General features: G+C 45.4%; 1 protein-coding gene across 1 annotated transcript in view; it reads right to left on the bottom strand.

Annotated features, from left to right (window-relative positions):
• LOC136631579 (cholinesterase-like) overlaps positions 1-19,386 on the bottom strand; it is a 36,266-nt gene extending 16,880 nt beyond the window's left edge. The window contains exons 1-3 of the mRNA XM_066605859.1: positions 19,368-19,386; positions 12,662-14,174; positions 8,225-8,380 (exon numbers count right to left, since the gene is read on the bottom strand). Coding sequence (XP_066461956.1) covers positions 8,225-8,380; positions 12,662-14,166 — 1,661 coding nt within the window. The 5' untranslated portion in view covers positions 14,167-14,174; positions 19,368-19,386. The remainder of the gene's footprint in view (positions 1-8,224; positions 8,381-12,661; positions 14,175-19,367) is intronic.
• Positions 19,387-19,659: the final 273 nt, after the last annotated feature.

Here is a 19,659-nt window from a genome sequence, read left to right on the forward strand (position 1 = left end):
GCCATTTGAAGCAGGACCTTGTGCTGCTAGGAAGCAGGGAGCTGGAGCTCCTCCGGCAGCACATCCACCGGCAGCGCGGGCATCACCACCACCTGCAGTGACAGCACCGCGAGCGGAGGCACCACCACCACCAACAACGGCTGGGACAGAACCAGCGGCAGCGGCGGCACCACCACCAACACCACCACCGGCAGCGGCGGCACCACAACCCCCGCCAGGTGAGGCAAAAGCACCCACTGCATCGCCTGCACCGGCAGACCCACCGGCAGCAGCGGTACCACCACCGGCAGTGGGGGCAGAACCAGCTGCAGCGTCTGCACCACCACCACCGCCAGAGCAGGCAAAACCACCTCCACCACCCCCAGCGGCGTAAACACCACCACCGCCACAAAACTACCACCGAAAGCGGCGGCAAAACCTCCACCATCAGCGGTGGCATAACCACCAGTATCTGCGTCAGCGGCACAACCACCACAAACGCCATCTTTTCCCTTCGGCCTAAGGTAAAAATCTTCGAACGCCATTGTTTGTCCACATTACACCCCCCGCCCCCACCCCCTTATGCTGCATGGTGTGAATTTGCATCTTTTCGGACCACTTTTTGGTTCATTTTTTAAATTTTGCATTGCCCCTTCTTGTTGCATGGCGCTGTATTGCATGTGTGCGGTCCCCTTTTTTGGTATTTTCCTACTGGGTATCGCTTCCCCTGCTACTAGGCGCGGCTTTGCACGGATGCGGCCACCTTTATACTGCATTTAGCTATTTTGCATTGCTCCCTCTGTTGCATGGCGCTCTTTTGCAAGGGCGTGGCCTCCCTTTTTTTGCATTTTCTGATTTTGCATCGCTCCCCCAGCAGCATGGCGCAGCTTGTCCAGGGTGCGGCCCACCTTTTTATTGCATTTTCTACGTTTGCATTGCCCACCCTTGTCGCATGGCGCTCGTCTTCTTGTGTGTGGACCCCTTTTTAGGGCATTTTCCGTTGATGCATCGCTCCCCATTGCACGCGGCCACCATTTTTATTGCATTTTGCTCTTTTTTGCATTGCTCCTACTGTCGCCTGTCGCTCGTTTGCAAGGGCGTGGCCCCCGTTTTCCATTCCCTTTCAAATTTTGCATTTCTCCCTCTGTTGCATGGCGGTATTATGCTTATGCGGGGTTCCCTTTTTTTTTTTAAATTACCTACTTTGCAATCCTCCCGCCTTTTGCATGCTGTGGATCTGCTCAATTTCTAATTTTTTTTAAAAATTTGTCATGCAGCCTATACACTTTCTACAGGCAAGAAGGCAATTTGAATTGACAACACCTACTAATCCTTGCAATGGCGTGGTACCAGCGGATGTGGATAAACGTCTCAAGAATGATAATGTTGGTGAGTTTATTGGCAGCAGCCGCTACTTTTACCTAACGCTAATTATGTAATGCTATATTACATGTTCTTTTCTCTCTTTCTTGTAGGTTGAAAGCAAGCCCCAAATCTGGGACACAGCCGACGAGGGCTACAGCGACCGGGATGTGAAGGCGGACGCCTGGCTATCAGTCTGTTCGGGGATGTATCCAGATTGGGACAACGCCACAGCTGCCCTTCAAAGTGAGATATGTAAGTAGACATTCATATGTACCATGTTTTGTGTATTATTTGCTCATGTAGCGAAGATATCCCCGATTAACCTTGATTCTTTATTGCAGCAAAAGATGTTTGAAATAGTTGTCGACCTTGTATTTAAACTCATTTTTGAATTGCAGTGAAAGACGTGAAAAATCAATGGCGTTCTGTCCGCGATCGTTATAAGAAATACGAGGACTGTGAGAAAAGTTGCCCTTCCCCATTGAAGAAAAAATGTCCCCACTGCGACGAATTGGCGTTCCTAAGAAGCAGTAGAGAATTGCATCCGTAAGGTTAATTCTTCTTACACCTGCTTCATTGGTACCGTGACTCAAATGTATAGTTGACCGTTTCTAAATATTTCTTGTTTTGTCTTCCACAGATCCAGCGGGAACGTGCAGCCGTCGCAAGCCGTGAACCCTCAGGCGTCGCAAGCAGAGCTCGAGCAGGCGACTTAGCACAGCAGGTTTGGACCCCATTTCTGTAACCCCAGAAGTGGCGGATCAAACAGCGTCACACAGCAGCAGTACTGGTAGCAGAGCAGGGAAAAACCGGGCGGCCAGTTCCGAACGTTCCAGTCGGAGCGTCACTGCTCGGCCGCGGCGGAAAAAAAATCAGCCGGATGCTGCCGAAGAAGGGCTGGCAATGTTGCGCCGCGCTGACACCGAGGATCAGTGGGATACGATGGGTGCTGCAGTGGCTGCACGCATTCGTGAATTATCATCTGAGCGTCAGTGGGCAATTGCCCGAGTAATTTATACTGCTCTGGAGGTCTTTGCAGCTCCGCGGCCTATTGCCGACTCCTGCGACATCATTAAGGCAATGAAAAATGCGGCCTTTGCTGTGCAGCCGCCCACACGAATGTTGTCTCAACCCCAATCTTTCCCTGACCATCTGGAAAGGGTTTCTAGGACACCTGGCTATCCCATTCAGTATGTCTCCCACGATTCTGGCTACACGGACACCATGACGACCAGTTCCCCTTCACAACCATCGTTCATGTCATTGATGAACAGCCCTTTGCCCCAAACAGCACAACAGGCTACCTCAGTATTGTATTCACCACCAGGTAGTTCACAATCAGGAAGCAGTGAAGGGTTGTTCAGGAGTTATACGACAATGCAGTGATCCCACAGTTATAGGGGGATCACTGCAATATCGTGTACGTAATAACTGCAGTTTACATCTTAGAAAAAGCTTCAAGCTCCTGGGACACTGCATGGGATTGCCGGGTGTCCCAAAAAGTTTTCTGGATGGTCATGAGAAAGATTGGGGAAAAATTTGTACTAGGGACCTGCATTGGTACTCCCTGCTCTGGTGCTACATGGTAAAATCCTACACATTCCTTCCCTTCAGTTTCATAACTTTGATTGGTTCACACATCGCTGATTTCAAACGGGCGGATTATCCGCTGCAAAGTTACCGGGGAAAATTCCGTGATACGTCAGCCGTGTGTGAACCAGGAAATTTTTTTTGTTACGTGAGGGCAGCACCCAGCAACTATAGAGTTTTCTCCACATGCGCGGGATCTGCCTCAAAGCTGCTTTAAAACACACAACTCAAAGTTGCTTTGACGCACTTCAGTCTTTAATTACAAAAAAGCCAAAATTGCAGCACAGATTGAGAAATACTGCAAACGTGGTGAAACTGAACTGGAAGGAATTTTTTTTGTTTTTTAATTACGCCCTCTGGGTGTCTTATTTATTACAAATTCTCTACTAACTGGATGGCTGTCCTCAAAGGTTGGGGTTTGATACTTCTGGAGTTCCATGACATCCTCTGTTTTTATTTTTGTGTCTTTGTACATTTTCTCTATGTAATGTACCCTACATTTGCGTTCGCATTCCATGAATAATTAAAAAAAAAAATACTGCTGGGAACAAGTGCATTTTGCACGCCTGTTCCCCTCAGTATTTCCCCTTGCTGCCTGCCCGCCAAGGTTGGGGGTTGCTACCTCATTAGTTCCATGACACCTTTTTTTTTGTGTGTATATCTGTACTGGTTCTCTGTAATGTACCCTACAACAGAATTCGCAGTATCTAAAGAATTTAAAAAAATATACTGCTGGGAACCAGTGCATTATGCCGGTCTGCTTCCCTCAGTATTTTAGCCTGCTGACTGTCTGTGAAGTTTGGGGTTTGCGACTTCGCTAGTTCCATGCCAACATCATTCTTCGGTTGTTTAGCTTTTTATTTACATGTTCAACGTAGTGCACTCTGCATTTGAGATTGCAGTACATAGTACAATACCACACAAGAATTTGGCTGTCGAGACGTGCCTTATGCCAGGCAGTTCCACCTAGGCATTCACGCTTGCTGCCTTCCCGCCAAGGTGGGTGGTTGCTACCTCGCTAGTTCCATGCCAACATTTTTTTTTCTTTTTGTGCATATGTACGACTTCTCTGTAATGTAACCCTACATCAGAGTTCGCATTACCTCAAAAATTAAACCAAAAAAAAAAACTGCTGGGAACTAGTGCATTATGCCGGTGTGTTCTGCCCTGTATTTTAGCTTGCTGAGAGCCCATCGAGTTTGGGGTTGGCTACTTTGCTAGTTCCATGCCAACATCATTCTTTGTTTGTTTTGCTGTTCATGTACGTATTCTGAGAAGTGCACCCTACAATTGAGATTGATACATCATAGTTCGCAGTACCTGAATAATTAAAAAAACAATGTGGACAACTGCATTTAGCACTCCTGTTCCCCTCAGTTTGTTAGGTAGGTTGTTTTTTAAAAGCAAAGAACATTGGCCATGTACACCAATAAAGCTTAGATACAGCATACTGTCTGCCAAAGCGGGGAATTCTCGTTTCCCTTTTCTGGAATATCTATTAAAAAAATCACCCCACATTCGGCACTCATTACCCTTTGTTAAATTTGTTATTTTCTTTTCAATGTGGACAGTCAAAGAAATGAAACTACAACTGAGATGTGGCAAAAAGGGCTAAGATCATGTACATAAACACATAAATGAAAAGTTTTTGGCAGGGAAAATGTAGAGGGAGTGGTGTTATTTGATGGGTTTGTCTGTGTACCCAAATTATTTTCATTTGTGTTCCAAACTTTCTTGTTCGCATACTTGAATATTTATGCGCGTACCTCGAATTACAAAATTAACCAATAAACAGTGTGGAGATAAATACAAGTCCGGATTGTTTTTTTTAAACAACAGTTTAATTGCAAATTAACAGGTGAATATGTGTGATAAACGTAGTAGAATATTTCAAAAATTTTTTTTTTTGGTTTAGAAAATACAATAGCATGAAAAAAACTATAATACAATTTGCAGTAAAATCTGCATAGTACATCGTGCACAAAAAAAAAATTTTTATTTGGAAATCTGGTCGTCTGCGTTCTTCTGGAGTTGGTCGCCGGGGGATCAAGTTGCAGTTAGGGCTGCACACCATCGACACAGGAGTACTGCCATGGCACGGTGCCTTCGGGACTAAGGAAATAGTCAGTGAAGTGTTCCCGTACCTGCAAAGCAGTAGCAGCCGGGCGACCATCACCCCAGTTGATGGCCGTGTCAAAGGTAGGTTCAAGTTCTTCAACATCTATCTTGGGGTGATATTCCCGGAGATAGTTGTGAAGAACACAACATGCCTTGACAAGGTCATCAACTGTGGTAGAGTCTACCATCAGGGTAGTCCCTAGAACCCTCCACTGACTAACCATAATCCCGAAGGCACACTCAACCACTCGACGTGCCCGGCTCAGACTATAATTAAAATTCCTTTTCCGGGCATTCAGTCCTCTTCGTGGGTATGGGCGCAGCAGGTTTGGCATTAGAGGGAAAGCCTCATCCGATACCATCACAAAGGGGACTGGATGTGTGGTTCCCGGCAAAGGTTGTCGGGCTGGGAGAGTAACACAATCTCGGAGAACTTGCATCCCAATCTGTGATGTTCACAGGACCCGAGAATCTCCAGTACTACCATAGGCGCCAACGTCGATGCAAACAAATTTGCAATGTGCATCAGCACTGCCATCAGGACAACCGAAAAATATTTTTTGTAGTTGCAAAACTTGGAGCCTGAGTGCGTTGGCTGAAGCACATGGACATGCTTGCCATCAACCACACCTAGGCAGTTAGGAAATTTGGCAACAGTTTGAAAGCCTGCTGCGACACGGTGCCAAGTCTCCTCGGATGGTGAAGGTATCACAATGGGCTGCAACTTCTGCCAGATGGCGCTGCATGTGCACCTCATAATTTCAGTGATGGTTGATTTACCAACCCGAAATTGGAGATGCAGGGATGCGTAGCTCTCTCCTGTGGCCAGAAAGCTGAAAAGAAAAAGAAAAAAAGGAAAAAAAATTAGTACACTTTCAAGAACTAAAGTATTACATCAGTTAAATAACCACAGTATTTAATTGGTGCACACTACAAGCAGTTTATAACGATGGAAAAATGTGGCTGAATTAGTGGCACACAAATACTATCTGCATTCCATCCCGAGGAAGCATTTGGGAAGTTGGATTAACACTTTACAATCTCTCCATTTTTCCTAATCCATTCTCCCCATCTACAAAATAATTGTAGATGGGGAGAGAGAATGAGAAAAAAACATTTTAACTGCATCCTCCTGAACTGACAAAGTTCTGGAGGGTGCAGGTGCTCACCGCAACGGTGGGGCTAGCTGCTTACCTGTTTGTTGTCTTTAGCATTCTCCCTTCTGCCTCCCGACTCTGCGATCGTGTGACCGCTGGGGTCAGTTGGCAACCAACGGCAACATGATCTACGCGCCATGAGGGAGAAGAGAGAATGCTAAAGACACCGAAACGATAAACAGCTACCCCCACGGTGCAGGATCCCGGCTACACGTTCATGAGACCACGTGGGAAAAGGTAACACCGGCGGCCACCTGATTGCAAGCCGCAACCTCCATGCATTACATTGCGCGATTTGGGCGCTTCGTAATGTGTAAAGGAGAAGGCAGGAAGGGTTACCTGTTCTGCCTTCTCCTCGGGTGACCCTGATGAGAATCAGTGCAGGAGTGCATATGCACCCGATGTGTCAGATGATTGGGTACAGATGCACTCCTGCACGGAAGTGTGCGGTCTGTCCCAACATCGTAGCAGCGGAGGGAAATGGTAATGTCGGGACCCACATACATGCAGATAACAAGCAACTTTGCATGTGTGCAAATTCCACGACAGGATTCCCCGCTGACTTTCCACACATTGGTGCTTGCATAGCATTGCAGACAAAAGCACGTAGTCCTATGCAGACATCCGTGGTTTTCCAGCGCAAAAACGCTATTGGCTTACAAGCAGCAGGAGGTCCCAACTCTGTAAGCGGCTCAAAGAGCCCTGCACTGAACCGTTTCTTACCCAACGACAACCAATTCTCACAGCGGGAGCGGAGTCGTGCATCGGAAGAGTATTCCACGGACTCACCAGGACACACATGAACGAGTCAGAAATGCCAACGACGGTGAGTCAGTGGAACACTCTGCAGGGGCTCAGATTCTGTCCCGCTGCGAGAATTCTCAAACACCGATCCGCGCAGGCCATCAGGCTGACATGCTATGTCAGCGTACAACGTCGGAATTCCTGTGAAAACTTCCAACACGGAATTTCCACCAGTTTGCAACAGCACAAAATTGATTTAAAAAAAGGTTACATTCCAAAGGGTGATGAGCAGCCTTTCTTCTGCAGTGATCGCTTTGCGCATCTGGGTGTCTTGATATGTCAGCTCTCGGCGCCAGCTCCAGCAGACGCTCGAAGGCCTCCATTGGCAGATGGCAAAACTGAACGAAATTCTCCGGATGGCTGGGGGCGAGAGAGGGGGAGAGAGGGAGAGGGAGAGAGAGATTTAATAACAGTACTGTTTTTGCAGTGGCAAACTTACTTTCGTGCCATACTAGGCTTACTTTTTCAAATCCTGGAAAAGACTTGCAAAGTGCCCCTTTGTCCCCCTTTCGCTAAGCAGGGGATGGACCCAATAGCGGCGGCGGGATGCACGTTCTGTCTGCAAGAAGAAATTGGCAATAAGAGATTAGCCCACAATCGCACATAAGTGCACACTGTGACAAAAACATTTGGAACTGCTATTTCAAGTTAAGCCAATGAAACACACATAATCAGATGTCGGATAGCTCACCTTTTTGGATTTCTCAGTCTGCATGAGTACTACAAGTAATAGTAATTTTCTCCTATAGGCTTTACGGAGACGTAGTCTGCGTTCACTTTCCATGGTGGAAGAGCAGCAGAAAATGGCCACGGGGTGTTTCCTCTTCCTTCCCTGTAAGTGGGCAGGGACAATGACATCACAGGAAACAGGTTTTTTTTGGCAAAGTCAAAATCTGCAACAAGAAATCTGCAAGAAAATACGCACGTAAAAACGTGACAATCATGTTAATTCCGCAGCGGTTTTTACCGCAGCACTTTTCCTGCGGATTTGCCTGCAGTAAAAACGCTGGAAAATACGCGTAAAAAACCGCATCACAATTAAGACATGAGGTGCGGATTTGCTGCAGATGCGCCTAGGTTGTGGCAAATCCGCAACGGAAAAACTGTAATAAATCCGCGGTAAATAAGCCCTGTGTGAACCCAGCCTTATGTAGGATTTTATATGTAGTAGTGAATTAGTATAAGAAAAAAAGCAATTATTGCTCACTCACCATTTTTTCCCTAGTTTAGGGTACAAGTAGTTCCAGAACTGACATTTTTGACTGTTCCATTTTTGCTTAACATCAATGTGGTCCACTTTCAGAATTGCATAGCTTTGTTCTTCATCTGTATACTTGGGCCAATTAAATTTATCATCACTTGGATTTCTAGTTGTATGAAAAACATAAAATAGATCACTATGCTTAGAAATACCTCATAAGTCTTTAGGCAGTTTCTTATAGTTCCTGTTTAGGATCTCCATCATTTTACCAGAGTGGAGATTGCTGTCTGTCAGCTAACATTCCCAACAAACAGCTGTTATTGATGAAGGAAGCTACGACTGTCCACACCTGGAGTTTCAGTCACACACATACCATGTTTCCCCGAAAATAAAGCCCTGTCATATGTTAAATTTTGCCTCAAAAAAGGCACTATGTCTAATTTTCGGGGAATATCTTATTATACTTAGCAGGCTCAGTACATGTCCCTGAGCCGCAGCATTGATCGGCCAATTCATAAATCCCGCTCCACAACACCATGGCTGTCATTGGTTTTCGAACACTGCTCAGGCAATCAATGCAGCGCTGGATAAACCAATCTCCAACAGACATTGCATTGGTTCATCGAGCGTTGCTTTGATTGGCTGAACAGTGCTCGAGAACCAATCAGAGCTATCGCTTCCTGGAGGCTGGATTTATGAATGCCGTAACCAGTAAGCAATCTTCTGTGGGCTGCCAAGGACTGAGGGAAGCATGCTGGAGCTCCGGAGAGCAGCGGGAGGGACATGGACAGAGCCTGCTAAGTAATGTATTGTTTTTTTATGTAATGAAGCTGGGGTTTATTTTTGAGGTAGGGCTTATAGTTCAAGCCTTCCCGAAAATCCTGAAAATTCAGGGTAGGGCTTATTTTCAGGGTAGGTCTCATTTTTGCGGGAACAGTGTAGACATAAGACTTGTAAGAACTGACACCTTGAAAGACAGTTTGTTTTTCTTCATCAAGCTAACCATTTCTTACATGTTGTTTAACCTCTTAACGACCAGCCCATAGTTTTTTTACGTCCTGCTCAAGTGGGCTTTATTCTCTGTGGACGTAAAAACATGTGTCCTGCAGAGAATAAAGCCGCGTGGGCTCTGGACGTGACAGCTCCATGTTGTTGGTGCCCGCAGGTAGCCGACAGCATGGAGCTGTCATCCTGGGCTGCGGGGACTCCCCCCCCCCCCCCCCCGGCATTGCGATCGGCGCTATCCAAGCGCCGATCGCAATAAAGTGTAAAAAAAAGTTTAAAAAGTTAAAGATTCAGGTGCCTTGATGGATCGGATCCATCAGGGCAGCTGAAAGTACTTACCGGGCTTCCCCGATGTCTGCTGCGGAGAATAGGTCCTCCGGGACCCGGCGCGGCTCTTCTGCGCATGCGCGCCAGACGAATTACGTCACGCGCATGCGCAGAAGAATGGGAGCCCCAGGGAGTTTAAAATCTCCTGGTTCCCGGCTCCTGAAGGTAGGATTGACATCGGACGCATGCACAGAGAGGCTCAGGACCCTGGAAATTTAAAATCCCTCTGCTCCAGGCTGCCATGTGTAGCCCAGAGCAGAGGGATGTCACTGCAAAGATGATCACTGTTATCCAATGGATAGCAGTGATCATTTAAAGTAAAAAAGTGTAAAAAAGTAATTAAGAAAAAGTGTAAAAAAGTAAAAAAAATGTTTAAAAAGCTTACATTTCATCTCCCCTCATGGATCATATCCATAAGGGAGGATGAAATTACGTACCTAAGGCCCCCGGACCTTACCACAGCTTCTGCGCACGCGGCCATCGCCAAAGCGGCAGACACATGCGCAAAAGCTGTGGATTGCCAGGATAACTTAAAATCTCCCTGCTCCTGGCTACAAAACGTAGCCAAGAGCCTGGAGATGTCACAGGGGGCCGCGGTGAGTGGTTCCTGATCACGTGTTCGCCATTATCCACTGGATAATGGCGATCACGTAAAAGTAAAAAAAAAAAAGTTAGTTTCATCTCCCATCACTGATGCGATCAGTGAGAAGAGATGAAACTTTTTACCGAAGGCCTCCGTATTTGGACCCCGACGCGATCCTCATCCGTGAACTTACCCAAATTCTGCACATGCGACCACCGGCAAAACACCGGACACATGCGCAGGAGTCGGGGAGCCCAGGAAACTTAAAATCTCCTTGCTCTCGGCGAGTGGAGCAGTGACCGGTGGCCTCGTTGAGCTGTCCCTGGTCACGTAATAAAAAAGTAGCGATCTAACATAGGTTGCTCTCACATGACCGGATAGGAATTACGGATTCCGCATGCGTCTGATCCGCGGTATTACGCAGATCAATCGCATTGGATTACACAATTCCGCTCACATTAGTGGGTTGGAATTGCGTAATCCACTCGCAGAAAAGAGAACGCAGCAGGTTCTATTTTACCGCGGATATCCGCAACATACAGCCCATTGTGCTCCATGGTCGCGGATATACCCGCTGCCCATACGCAACTACGTTGTATACGGGCTGCGGGTACCCGCGTCATCGCTAAGCGACGGTGCGGGAAATTCAAACAAAAAAAAGGTGTACTGCGAATGACCGCCTGTGTGAGTAGGCAGTTATGCGCAGTACATTACGCGTCCATACGCAGGGTCACGGCCGGCTCACAGCTGGGATCCGCTGCGGGCCTCCGCAAGCGGATTCCACCTACGTCCGTGTGAGCCTGGCGTTATTCAGACCGCTAACTGTGATACGTATTTTACTAGAAGCCCCAGGAACGCTCACCTTCCTGCAGTTCCAGGAGCAGCTTGTTGAGTGTCTTCTGTCTGAGACCGCCGCACCTCAGCAAGCTCAGAGCGCCACTTTTTACACCCCATACCCGCTACTGAGGTCACAAAATACCCCCAAAAAGCATGAGAGGAGAGGGGATACCCGGTTTTCTTGCCCCATGTGCCCAACCCAACCAGCCTCCGTAATTTCCCCTGTCTTCGGACATAAAACGCAGTTTATATTATTACCTTTATCTAATATTTAGGAAATGTCAAAAAATGGGGATGGCGGGGGTGGGGGGGGTTATTTTTAGGAAGTCAATTTTTTTTCCGTATAAGTGGGCGATGGGGCCTTGAATTTATTCAGTTGTACCCTGAAATCCAGCGGGCATTCCCTCCATTTTGGGCCTAGCCATGTGTCCTGCAAGTAGTTTAGGGCCACAATGAGTATGAACACGGGACAAACGGGGGTATCCATTTTGGGGTGAACGTCTTCATTCCTATGTACACTTTACAATAAACTGTTTTTAAATTGACACAATTGCCAAAAAAATGAAAATCATAATTTTTTCCTTCTGCTTGGCTTAGATTCATTCAAAAACTGTGAAGTCAAAAAAGTCATCATACCCCTAGATAAATTCGTTAAGGGGTCTACTTTTCAAAACGGGGTCACTTGTGGGGGTTCTCCATCGTTTTGGTCACTCAATGGCTCTACAAGTGGGCAATGGGGACTAAATCTCCTTCAAGCAAAATTTCTGTTCTGAAAGCCACCGGTTGCTCCTTTCATTTTGGGCCCCATTGTGCATCCAGACATAATACTAGGGCCACAATGGGTATGTTTCTGAGCACGGGACAAACACGTATCCATTTTGGGGTGCAAATCTTCATTTTCATGTGTACTATAGAAAAAAGTCCTGTCTTTAAAATGACATATTTGCAAAAATATGAAATTTTAGTTTCTACTCTAAATTGCATTGACTCCTAAAAAAAAACTGTGGGGTTAAAATACTCATGATACCCCTCAGTGAATACGTTAAGGGGTGTAGTTTTTAAAATGGGGTCATTTGTGGGGGTATCTATCATTTTGACTCCTATGAGCCAATCTTGGCTTGGTGTAGGAAAACAAAGTGTTCCTCAAAATGCTGAAAAGTAATGTTAAATTTGTACGTCTCCTAAATGGTTAAAAAAAAACGAAAGTTTTTCCAATGTGCGCCCAAAATAAAGTAAACGGATGGAAATATATATCTTAGCAAAAATTTCTATATTATGTTTGCACATATTTGAGATATTGCAGTTGGAAATGTGAAAAAATGTGACGATTTTTTTCAAAATTTTCCCAATTTTGGCGCTTTTAATAAATAAACATAAATTCTATCGGTCTTTTTTTTCCGCCTAAATGAGGTACAACATGTGGTGAAAAAACAATGTCAGAATCGCTTGGATATGCAAAACCTTTCTGGTGTTTTTTCATGTTAAAGTGACACGTGTCAGATTTTCAAAATTTGGCCTGGTCATTAAGGCGCAAACAGGCTTGGTCATTAAGGGGTTAATAGACAACTGGTTGACCTTGAGAACCAATATGGTCAACATTACAGCTCCATCTTTATCAACCATAAATTAATCTCTGGTGTTATGCACAAACTATATAGAATAATCCCGCAATACCATTCATAATAAAGGCCTTACCCTTCTCTTGCAAAGTTGATCCAGAGTTTCATAAGTCTTCTGCTAAAATCTTGCTCTTGATTTGAGTAAGTTTGAGTTAAAACAAGGGGCTTTCCAAATAAGATTCTCAATTCTGCACCATGTGTCACACCCATCCACTCTGGAAGTTCTTCGCAGGATGGACGATGATCATATTCATAGACATATAGGTTATTTTTAGCATTTGCTGCAAACTTTGCAAAATACTTTGAAGGACATGTAAAATAGTTGTCTTTGAGTATCTGCTCCAAGGCTTTACGATTTTTCTCTGTATTTTTTTCATCATCCCAGTCTCTATACACTAACATCATCAATTCTACAGAGACATCATCTGCTGATTTGAAGAAATATCTCAAACCTTCTTTAAGTTCGTCTGTGGAGATTAGACTTAGATTTTTTACACTAAATCCTGGTGCACCTAACATTGGAAATGGGTTACCATCATCTTTTGTTACTCCAATTAAAATATCAGTATTAATGATTGGGGTTTTTACTAGGTTTTGGGGGATATCAGTTAGAAAATCATTATCCATAATTGGAACATAATGGATCAAAGCATGTTCAGACACACTTAAAATTTGTTTTTCAACTAATTCTTCAGCATTTACTTTTTGTAAGCAGGCTATCGTGGCTTCATCATTCTCCGTAGGACATTTGAGATTCTTGGCTAATTGTAAGGACAGGTTTCTTGAACGTTCATGGGAAATAATAGCCCAGTCTGCTGTTGGTGTTCCACTTTGAATAATGGCTCTTTTGAAATAAGATTGGCTTCCAGGACTTATCACATGATATCCTACACTTGCACCTCCAGCACTGATTCCAAAAATTGTTATACTCTCTGGGTTTCCACCAAAAGCTGCAATATTTTCATGAACCCACTGCAGAGCCAGCCTTTGATCAAACAAACCAGCATTTCCTGGAGCCTTTGTATTTCCCGGAAAAGCTAAGAAACCTAGTGCTCCAATTCTGTAGTTCATAGTCACTACAATGACTTCCTCAGAAGCTGCCAGCACACTTCCATCATGTACGTCTAAAGATGAGCTGCCAGAAATAAACGCTCCTCCATGGATAAACACCATAACATGTGCTGGTTTAGACATTGATTGTGGAACCCATACATTCAGATTAAGACAGTCCTCACTCATTTCATTTTTGACAATCCATTTATCTATCCCAGGAAAGTCACTGTACTCCTCTCCTTTACTCTGATAGCAAGAGTTACCATATGCAGTGGCTTTATAAATGTCATGCCATGCTGCTCGTGGTTCTGGTTTTTGGAACCTTTTTTCCCCTGTTGTTGCCTCTGCATATGGGATGCCTAGATAGGCTATGACAGTATGAGATATCACAGACTGTTTTATCCCACTCACTTTCCCTTGTTTTGTTTCTACAATTGTGTCATCTTCTGCCATGACACATACAGCAAGCACAGCTAGTATTGCAAAACAGATCGTATTGCCGCAGAACCACATATTCTTATGCTCCATACCCTTGTCTGCAAAGTTAAAAACATGATATATTGAAATTTCTCACCTTTCATAGAGGACATGTTAAAGTTACAATAAATGCAATAAATTAAGTATATTTTCTAATTAATAATCCTAAATATTGCTTGAACTGATCTACTTCTTAAACTGGTGGAGAAATTGTAACAGAGGCTTGAAGAGAACAATGCAAAATCTGTACCATAAGCTGCTATTAAGTACTACTTTTATTACTACTGTTCTTTTATGTTATTGAGGAGTCTTTGCCTCTCCTCCAAACACCAAGATACAGATGTAACGCAATCTTTCCACTGTCTATAGTATTTATGGTGGGAGATTGGGGTCTATAATCTTCAGAGTTGTACAAAATAGAAATAAATTACACAAACTGTGACATCATAAAAATGTCTGTACAATCATACATATATTAGTTTGATACCATCATTAAATAAATGCACAATTGCACATACATCTGATAAGAGCATTCAACAACATTGATACTGGTGGGCAATTATTTCACATAAGATCCCTTATAGAATTTTTAGGATTGACCAGCAATATATCTTTTACTATAGTTCCATCTTTACTCTCCACTAGAGATGAGCGAGCACACTCGTCCGAGCTTGATGCTCGTTCGAGCATTAGGGTACTCAAGCTCGTTACTCGAGAAGAACACCACGCAGTACTCAAGTCAATTCCATTTCCTTCCCTGCATGTTTAGCGCCATTTTCTAGCCAATAGACATGCGGGGAAGGCATTACCACTTCCTGCTGTGATGTGCCAGCCCTATCCCCCCCCCCCCCCCCAGCAGTGAGTGGCTGGTGAGATCAAGTGACCGCCGAGTACTTAAAGAGGTCCCGCCCGCAGCTCGCCTCAGATACACGCTGGCAGAGGTTAGGGAAAGTGCTGCTGCTCATTAAGGGATAGTGTTAGACTATGTCCTGTCTTCCAGAACCCCAATGGTCCTTCTTAGGGCTACTCCACATCGTGTGCATTACTGTTGTGGCTGGCTGGGAGCAGTAGTGCGACATTTTTTTTCTTTCATCTCAGGCTCTGCGGGGCATTTCAGCTATAGCGTTCTCAGTCTGCAGTGTATTATACAGAGTTTAGGGAAAGAGCTGCTGCTGATATAGGGAAAGTGTTAGAGTAGGATCCTGTCTTCAAAAACCCCAAAGCTACTTCTTGGGCTACATCTGACCGTGTGCATTATACTTGTGGCTGGCTGGGAGTTGTAGTGCATCCATTTTTGTATTACGCATCTAGGCCTGTTCCCAGCCTTTCAGTAATAGTTTTTTCAGGAAAATGTTAGAGTGGGATCCTGTCTTCAAAAGCCCCAAAGCTCCTTCGTTGGGCTACATCTGACTGTTTGCATTATACTTGTGGCTGGCTGGGAGTTGTAGTGCATCCAATTTTGTATTACACATCTAGGCCTGTTCCCAGCCTCTTCAGTAATAGTTTTCTCCGGCTGCAGTGCTGTACAACCAGCTTTCATCGTGAAACTGCACTCAAATATTTCATAGCCTGCTGCAAACGAATTCATTTATAACGTTCTGTGTCTGCAGTGCATTAGACAGCGGTCTCACCGCTAAACAGTACTGTAATATTACCTGGGCCACTGCAAAGTATTTCAGCTTTGCCGCTGTGCAGCTCTTCTCGCAATATCCTTTCCTTGGTGGCGTTGAGATAGCCGCAGTTACCAGCACTATCCTCTGGCTTTAGAGTCTTCTCCCACTCCACACAGCCTCTATTATCTACAAGTCTCTGCGAGTGGTAAATTATAGGGATGAGCAAGTATACTCGCTAAGGCACTACTCGCTCGAGTAATGTGCTTTAGCCGAGTATCTCCTTGCTCGTCCCTGAAGATTCGGGAGCCGCCACAGCTGACAGGTGAGTCGCGGCGGGGAGCGGGCGGGAGAGAGAGATCTCCCCTCCGTTCCTCCCCGCTCTCCCCCGCAGCTCCCCGCCCTGCGCCGACCCCCGAATCTTCAGGGACGAGCAGGGAGATACTCGGCTAAAGCACATTACTCGAGCGAGTAGTGCTTTAGCGAGTATACTCGCTCAACCCTAGTAAATTACCCCTTGGTATCAGCGCAAGACAGCGGGTTATTTTTTTCAAGTCACAGCATAGAGCCTCCGCTATCTACAAGTCTCTGTGTGCGGTGAATTAAGCCACAGTTGTCAGTGTTATACAGTGGGGTAATTTATTTTGGCCCTGCTCTATTCTTAATTCACCATGATGAGGAGTAGGGGTAAGGGTCGAGGACGTGGACGCAGACGAGGACGTCCAAGTGAGAATGTGAGCACATGCCGAGTTCCTGGTCATGGTGAATCACAGCCGGCTGCTGCAGGATTAGGAGAGAGGCAAGTTTCTGGGGACCCCAGCTTCATATCACAGTTGATGGGTCTGCGTGGTAGACCTTTATTACAAACAGAGCAGTGTGAGCAGGTCCTGTCGTGGATGGCAGAAAATGCGTCCAGCAATGTATCGACCACCCAGTCTTCTATGCAGTCCACTACTCCCGGCCTAGGGACTGCAACTCTGAATCCTCTGGCTGCTGCTCCTCCTTCCTCCCAGCCTCCTCACTCCATGAAAATGACATATTCTAATCAGCAGGCAGACTCCCAGGAACTGTTCTCGGGTCCCTGCCATTAGTGGGAAAAACTGGTTCCTCTCTCACCTGAGGAGCTTGTCGTGACCAAAGGCGAACCTTTGGAAAGTTCCCGGAGTCCGCGTGATGAGGCTGGGGACTTCCAGCAACTGTCTCAAATGGGTGAGGGAGACGATGATGATGAGACACAGTTGGCTATCTGTGAGGTAGTAGTAAGGGCAGTAAGTCTGAGGGAGGAGCGCACAGAGGATTCGGAGAAAGAGCAGTTGGACGATGAGGTGACTGACCCCACCTGGTTTGCTAAGCCTACTGAGTACAGGGCTTCAGAGGGGGAGGCAAGTGCAGCAGCAGGACAGGTTGGAAAAGGCAGTGCGGTGGCCAGGGGTAGAGGCAGGCGCAAAGCAAAAAATCCCCGAACTGTTTCCCAAAGCACCCCCTCGCGGTAAGCCACCGTGCAGAGAGCTAGATGTTCAAAGGTGTGGATGTTTTTTAGTGAAAGCACGGACGACCTTTCCTTGGGTTCCTTTGGCTCGCCTATGCTGTGAGTGCACAAAGACTTCCCATAGCGATGTTTTACCTGTTTAACACAAATACACTGACTGACTAGGGCAGAAAAGTAGGCCGAGGCCCTTAGCAGAGTGAAACTCTGCCATGTTTGGGCACTCTGATTTCCTCATGTGTAATACCATGCTTGAGTTCCTTGGGCTCGCCTATGCTGTGAGTGCACAAAGACATCCCATTGCGTTGGTTTACCTGTCTGGCACAAATACACTGACTGACTAGGGTAGAAATGTGGGCCGAGGTCCTTGGCGGGGTGAAATTCGGCCATGTTTGGGCGCTCTGATTTCCTCTTGTGTATTACCTTCTTTGTGCACCGACAGCATAGGCAAGCTCAAGGAACTCAAAGACTTTCCATTGCCTTGTTGAGCTACCTAACACCTACACAGAATGAATTGTGTGGGGACACATGGATTTCCCATTGCTATGTAACTCATGGCACCTTGGGTCACACAAGATGGAGGCTGGGACCGAGCCTGACCCTGGGCCCGCTCACGTGCTTCCCACACAGAGTATTGCTGCATTGTGGAGATATGTAGAAGTGCTGGCACCTGAGTCCCCTTTATGCCCACGTTTGCGGCTCCTGACAATTTTGTGATGCCGGTGGCACGGGATTGGAATGATCGTAAGTCAATCTATTATCAATTCTCAACAGCATCATGGGCTATCACCCACACTTTCAAAGAGCGTCGCTTCCTGGCCCTGCCAACCCTCTGCAGTGTGTGCCTCTGGTTCCTCCTCATCCAGTACGTGCTCATAAATAGACATGAGGGTGGTGTAGCTATGAAGCGAGCATGTGGCATGAGGGCAGCTGAACGCTGCGCAGGGAAAGTTTTGGGTGCGCTGTGGACGCAGGATCTTGTGGGGGGGGGGGGGGGGGGGGTTGGACAGCAATGCCAGCATGTAACCCAGGAGAAGAGGCAGCGGTGTCACCCGCAGGCAGTGATTGTCCTTAGTTGCAGGTAGTGTGGTGCTTAGCTAAAGTGTGCCTTGCTAATGAGGGTTTGTCTGAAGTAAAAATTGTTAGGCAGGTGACACCAGACACTTGCCCCCATTTTGGCTTAATAGCTGCCCCTACCTATTCGGTTCTGTGGTGTTTCCATGACTTTCTGATGTTTTCTGGTGTTTGTCAAGTCATCAGCTATGCTGGGCATCGGTCCAATACAAAAATGCTGGAGTCTGACTTCAATGGGGTTCATTGCTCGAAATGAGCTCTCGAGTATTACGAAAAGTTAGACTCGAGCAACGAGTACCCAAGCATTTTGGTGTTCGCTCATCTCTACTCTCCACCAGACCAAGGATTAACGTGGGAAGGTAGGATTAGGTCAAGATGAGTATTAGGAATTTCTACCTAATTTGTTTTTCAGATTTCTACCTATGGGCTACTGTTTCCTACTGAACCCTTTTAACGTAATTTAAATCTGTTAGGTGATTTTTGCTCCTCTGTCTGAAAGTGAGGTGGTTTCACGCAGAGGATTTTTTGGGGAAAAGCTAGTTTTTGTGGAAGTTTTTTGTACAGGTTTTATAGCAAAAGGCAGAGTTGGTTCAAGCAGGAGGGAGAAGTACAAATAGTTACTTTATATTTACTACATTTATTTATTTACTTCTGGCCTTGGTTAAAAAAAATTGCATGGAAAACTGCCAAATCAGGTTGTAGGTATGTGAAACCACCCCTAAATCTATACCTATATAGGGGATTTGATCTGTGCCGCAGAAAAACAAAGCCCCAGTTCCACTACAAAAATATGCAACTGAATCAGTCCAATATAGTTGATATATTTAAATTAAAAGAGTAAAATGTTCATTTCTAAATTCTAAACACTAGATGTATAGTTGAAGGATTAAACCAGCCTGCATGAATCAAATAATTCCAAGTCTCCCCACGGATACCAGCTGATCATGGGGTATCCCACCAGCTGGATACCTCATGTTCATTTTATTAAGCATGGACCCTTCTTACATACATAGATTTTGATAACATCATTTTAAAGAATATATACAGTAATATAAATGCTTTGCATCTCAGATTTTACTCACCAAGTGTTTTCGGTCTACTGTTGATTTTGTCTCTTCGATTGACATCATCAGTAGCTTTATAAGAAAAGGTTTAGGCTCCACCTTTACTAAAGTTACACTAAACTTAGCAAATAATTTGAAACTAAAGTTTCAGGGTTAGAGGTCAAGTAAATGGAGATTTGGACTGTTTGAGAGTAAAATTGCTATTAAGCAGATTAAATATTAACAGATAGAAATCAATAATGCCATGGGTTACTGTCAATTTATCTACAGTTTCAACGGTCAGTTAAGGACAGAACATTTAGAATGTGAT

Source organism: Eleutherodactylus coqui, chromosome 6 (assembly GCF_035609145.1).
Source record: "Eleutherodactylus coqui strain aEleCoq1 chromosome 6, aEleCoq1.hap1, whole genome shotgun sequence".
Taxonomy (NCBI): domain Eukaryota; kingdom Metazoa; phylum Chordata; class Amphibia; order Anura; family Eleutherodactylidae; genus Eleutherodactylus; species Eleutherodactylus coqui.